The following is a 5,236-nucleotide window of genomic DNA, read 5'->3' as shown; positions in this document are numbered from 1 at the left end:
TCACATCATACTTCAAAATCCAGTGTGGTTACATGCAATTTTATTCTCCTCAAATCATCTCATTGTCAAACGATGGAGTCCATTCAACAGAGCTGGATGTTTCAATTGGCATATTCAGATACTGACCCATAGATGATTTAATTGCTGTAGCAAACATTGATCTGAAGCAGGGAATTACACAGCAGGTCAAAAGAAGGAAGAGCACAATAACTAGGAGCACAGGTGCCAACATTTTCATCAACACATTCTTCCATCCTCCCATAGTCAGCCATGACCACATATCCCATCCTCCCACACTCTGGGAGTCTAGACTTTTCTCCTCATGCAGTAGGTCGTTCAGATGGGAAACAACATGAGTCATATTGTCTGAGATGTCTGGAACATAGGTGCAGCAATCAGTCCCAATAATATGACAAACTCCTCCTTGACTAGCCAACATCAAGTCCAAAGCCATTCTGTTCTGCAGGGCCACGTTTTTGATCCCCTGCATGGTAGGAGAGAGAGTGGAAAACCCTACCTCTACCGGTGCCGTCAAGTTCTCAAGATCTATGGCCAGGTGGTCTATCTTGTGTGCATTATTCACAGTCCCCCACCAGGGGAGGATGCCACTGATTCCTTTCTCCCCTGGTGACACTCTCGTAGTGGATCGCCGTGCTCTGTGTGGTAAGTAATAGTGAGCATAGTGGGTGTGAAAATGAGTGATGGTGGATAGAATGTTCACAGATGTTATCAGCTTAGCAAGGTAGCAGGTGCCACACCACCCCAGTCTGAGGGATTGATAAACATGCTGTCCACATACCCACACATGCTCTCTTAGGGATCCAAATCCATCCTCCGTAGGCATCAGGACGATGGGATTGTCGCTTCCTGGGCAGTGTAAGCTGGTGGTGTCAGTCAGATTCAGCTGAGCGATGTATGGCTGAGGTCCCCTGCATTCGCTTCAGCCTCCCTTGTTCCACCCGGTGCCGCATGTTGTAGTGACAATCTGTTTGCATGCTGAAGTCCCCAGGAAGTGATCTCTAGACGTGTAGCACTGTCTGGTGAATCCAACCGTACCGGCCTGGGATGTTGGATTGGTAGTCATGATGGGCCGATGAATTCCTTGCTGGGTTATTTGGCTCATGTTCCAAAACCTGGCTGTGGAGCCGTCATAGTTGGTGATGCTGATGTTACATAACTTGAGTGCAGCTCCTATGTCTCTCACTGTTCTGTTCTGCAGAGTAACCCGCCGGGTGAATGCCACCATGACTCCTAGGGTCTCAGAGACATTTAATGGCGTGGGTTTCACTGGGATGGAGTCCCCCACCCTATGGGGGAGCTGCACACAGGCGTAGCAGCTCTGGTTAGTCACTTTTCTGGCAATAGTCAGTATAGTTGCATACCATGCGTTGTCTTCCAGCTGAGCTGGGATGTTGGGGAAGATGGGTGGCACCTCCCTTTTGACCCCTCCTTCTTCTGTGGTTAGTTGTGATTTGAATGTTTCCATTAGTGAGACTGATGACAGGACAATGATGACAGCGAGCAACACCCCGTCTCCGTGGCCTCTCAGTCCGTCACCCCTCCATCGCCATCTCTCTCAGGTCTCAAGTGTCAACTTATCAGTTGTGTCACCTCTGCCTACACCCTAAACAGTGTGCCCGTGATGTTGGTTCGGGAGGGTAGTGGTTCTAGGTGGTCCCAGTGGAATCTCTGTGCTCAGAGAAACTCCCCCACGGGACCGCCACTCCCCTCCAATACCCCCTGAATGCACAAGGGGAGGAAGGTTCGGTTCACTCACTGATCTCGATCTCACTTGTCTGGTGTTTGGCTGCTGGCCCCGGCTCGGGTACTCGTTTGCAGTGGGTGGCGTGGATCCATGTAGCTCTCTCTCCCACCTTTACAGCTGTTTCAGTGGTGAGCAAGATCTGGTAGGGACCATTCCACCTGCGAGCCCGCCAGTTCTTCCGTCTGAAATCCTTCACCATGATCCAATCACCAGGCTCCAAGTCATGCAGTTTCCTCTCTGCAGCCTTTGGAATGGCTTCCTTCACCTGTTTGTGAATATCAGAAAGCACAGTGGACAAGTTTGTGCAATAGCGTAGCATCTCATCCTCACATTGGCTGGTGTCAGGAAGTTGTCTTTTCACTGGCCCAATACCAGTGTTCAATGGCCTGCCAAATAGGATTTCAAAAGGACTGAGACCCCCCCTGCTTCTTATCCTGGACCTCATGTACATCAGAACAATGGGCAGTGCTTTTGTCCAGGGCAGCCCTGTCTCATCACAACACTTAGCAAGCTTGTTTTTCAGAGAACTGTTCTCCCTCTCCATGGCTCCTGCGCTGGCTGGGTGATAAGCACAATGATGTTTTAAATCAATACCAAGATACTCTCCTACACTCTTCAATGCTGCGCTCATGAAAGGTGTACCGTTATCGCTGGAAATCATATCTGGAATACCCCAGCGCGGGACGATATCTCGTATTAGACGCTTTGTTACTGCTGCTGAATCCTGTTTGGCTGTTGGAATGGCCTCTACCCATTTAGAGAACATGTCAACAATGACCAAACAATATTTCTTTCCCTCACTGGGTGTCAGCTCAATGAAATCCATCTGCAGGTGTTCAAAGGGTCTCTCAGGAAGCACATGGGCCGCCTGTGGGATTTGAATACTTCTCCCCACATTATTGGTTGCACAAACAATGCATTTTATTAAACCCCTTTGTGAACCGGTACCTGTTCACCTCCAGTATTATGCTCCCCTTTGACCCATGGTCTGGCCCATGGGTCAACACAGCATAATAATGGAACAGATACTTTGGTAAGCATGGTTTGCCACTTGGTCCATACCACACTTTGTCTGTGACCGTGCAGCCTGCCTTTCGCCACACTGCTTTTTCCTCTGCTGTTGCTCTTGTCTGCAGTTCCTGCAGATCAGCTGTAGGTGTCAGAGGTTCATTAGTTACTGCAACACACTGAGTGGTCGGTGTTTGTTTGGCAGCAGCTTTTGCTGCCTTATCCGCTCTGGCATTCCCCTGTGAGATAGGATCAAGGTTGTTAGTGTGTGCTTCACATTTACAAATGGCAATCTGCTTAGGCAACAGCACAGCATCCAAGAGTTCAGCAACCAGTGTGTGATGTGAGCAATGGGTTTGCCTGTGGATGTAAGGAAGTTTCTGTTTGCCCAGAGTTTTCCAAAGTCATGCGCCACTCCCCATGCATATCTGCTATCTGTGAAAATGTTCACAGTTTGGTCATTAGCACATTTACATGCTTCTGTTAATGCAACTAACTCTGCTGCCTGTGCTGAGTAATTTGATGGGAGTGGTTTAGCCAGAATTGTTTCATGTAATGTTGTTACTGCAAACCCTGCAAGATTTTTACCAGTTGCTGGATCTCGTGATGCTGAACCGTCAACAAACAGCTCCAGCTCTGGATTGATCAATGGTGTTTCCTGCAGATCTGGTCTGGGGGAGCAAGTCTCTGTTATTACTGCCACACAATCGTGAGGTTCGCCGTCTGCCGCTGTAGGGAAGAGAGTTGCTGGGTTAAGCACTGTACATCTCTTAACAGTGATATTAGGCATTTCAAGCAATATGGTGTTTTATCTTAACCACCTGGCTGTTGAGAGATGTGATGTTTTCTGTTCAAGCAATATCATTGAGACAGCATGTGGAACCAACAATGTCAGATCAGCATAACCCACAATGTCACGTGAGGCTATAACAGCTTTCTCTGCAGCCACCACAGCCTTCAGACAATTTGGCAGCCCAGCTGCTACCGGGTCAAGTTTGCTGGAAAAATAGCCGACTGGTCTCAGTCTCCCCCCATGTTCTTGTAATAGCACAGAAGTCATGAACCCACCCCTCTCGTCAACAGTCAACCGCTTCTGGTGTCCAGTGGACTTTGTCTTTCGCTGTCAGACCTCTCCCATGTACAATATCTGCAAGGGGGCCTTCAATCTGTGCATAATTTGCAACCCATTGTCTACAGTACGACATCATCCCTAAGACAGCCATAACTTGTTTCTTTGTTTCTGGCTTTGGGATGAGCTGAATTGCCTGGGTTCTTTTGGGTGATAGGGACTTCCCCTCAGCTGAGATCACATGACCCAAGAATACAACCTTTTCAGACACAAATTGCAGCTTGGACAAGCTAGCCTTGTGGCCATTTTCTGCAAGGTGATTGAGCAAAGCTAGTGTGTCTTTTACACAAGCCTCTCTTGTTTTTGAGCAGATCATAAGGTCATCTACATACTGTAGCAGCGCACTTCCTTCTGTCAATTTCAACATTTCCAAATTGTTTTTTAACGCATCGTTAAAGATTCCAGGACTCTCCGAATACCCTTGGACAAGTCTGGTGAATGTGAAACTCTTACCTTCAAAAAAGGCCGCAAACCAATACTGGCTGTCAGGATCCACTGGGATGCTGAAAAAAGCATTAGCCAGGTCAACAACTGAAAACCACTTACTCCCAGGTGGCACCTGTGAGAGTATTGTGTGTGGGTTGGGAACATTGGGTGCTCTTGCATGTACTGCTGCATTTACCGCCTGCAGGTCCTGCATGAATCTCCATTGCTGTGGTTCTCTGGCGTATCGGAGTTTCCGTACGGGGAAAATAGGTGTTCGGACTGGAGAATTTGCGCATGGAATAATCACTTCTGCTTTTAAAAGAGAATCAAACACCGGTTTAATACCGTCAACAGCTTCCTTCTTCAAAGGATATTGGTTCTGACACGGCCTGTATTAAGATTTTGGTTTGATTACTGCAGGCTCAGCATCTTTGATTAATCCTACATCATACTTGTGTTGTGCCCACAAGCATGATGGTACCTGATTTAACTCTGAGACGTCTTTCACAAAAATGTTTTTGTCATGACTTATTTCATCATCTGATGTTACCAAACTGGCCATTAAAAACTCTGAATCTGGAATGAGCTCAATGCTTCTTACCCCTGTTGCTATAGCTGAAAATCTTTTCCGGACTACCTGAAGTTGGTTGTGAAAATCCACACCTGAGTCTGATGTCTTTACCCAGCCAGCAGCTTCCTCACAACGCCTGGTCCAAGGGCCCAAGCATTCCCATGTATCCTGCTTTGCTTTGATCAGGGGTACATGAGTATATGTGTTAGGGACCTGAAACAAAGCTTCACACAGTGGATCATTGAAAGCTACTGAGACAGTGCATCTTTTATCATTCCAGTACAACCAGGTCAGCTTTAGTGTGTTTCTCTATTTGTCTTGCCTGAACCATGTGTCC

The 5,236-nt window shown here is 47.4% G+C and overlaps 1 protein-coding gene across 5 annotated transcripts; it reads right to left on the bottom strand.

The window, feature by feature from the left end:
• Window positions 1-455: 455 nt before the first annotated feature.
• LOC122869991 (protein NYNRIN-like) lies at window positions 456-4,923 on the bottom strand. 5 transcript variants are annotated; one of them, XM_044183527.1, is made up of 3 exons: window positions 4,525-4,923; window positions 4,356-4,405; window positions 456-2,030 (listed from the first exon to the last, which is right to left on the bottom strand). In XM_044183527.1, the coding sequence occupies exons 1-3, from the start codon at window positions 4,622-4,624 to the stop codon at window positions 1,770-1,772; spliced, it is 411 nt and encodes a 136-aa protein (XP_044039462.1). In that variant the 5' UTR covers window positions 4,625-4,923; the 3' UTR covers window positions 456-1,769. The 5 variants fall into 5 exon arrangements, 4 of the variants coding, with proteins under 4 accessions (XP_044039462.1, XP_044039460.1, XP_044039461.1 ...); XR_006376463.1 differs by lacking the exon at window positions 456-2,030 and adding exons at window positions 2,863-3,012; window positions 3,362-3,502 and having other exon boundaries at window positions 3,595-4,923; XM_044183528.1 differs by lacking the exon at window positions 456-2,030 and adding exons at window positions 2,863-3,012; window positions 3,362-3,502 and having other exon boundaries at window positions 4,356-4,923.
• Window positions 4,924-5,236: the final 313 nt, after the last annotated feature.

Source organism: Siniperca chuatsi, linkage group LG22 (genome assembly GCF_020085105.1).
Source record: "Siniperca chuatsi isolate FFG_IHB_CAS linkage group LG22, ASM2008510v1, whole genome shotgun sequence".
NCBI classification, from domain to species: domain Eukaryota; kingdom Metazoa; phylum Chordata; class Actinopteri; order Centrarchiformes; family Sinipercidae; genus Siniperca; species Siniperca chuatsi.
This window is presented reverse-complemented; position numbering and strand designations above follow the sequence as displayed.

Excerpts from the sequence above, each read along its gene's own strand:
- LOC122869991 (XM_044183525.1), bottom strand. The coding sequence starts at position 2,591 with ATGGATTTCATTGAGCTGACACCCAGTGAGGGAAAGAAATATTGTTTG.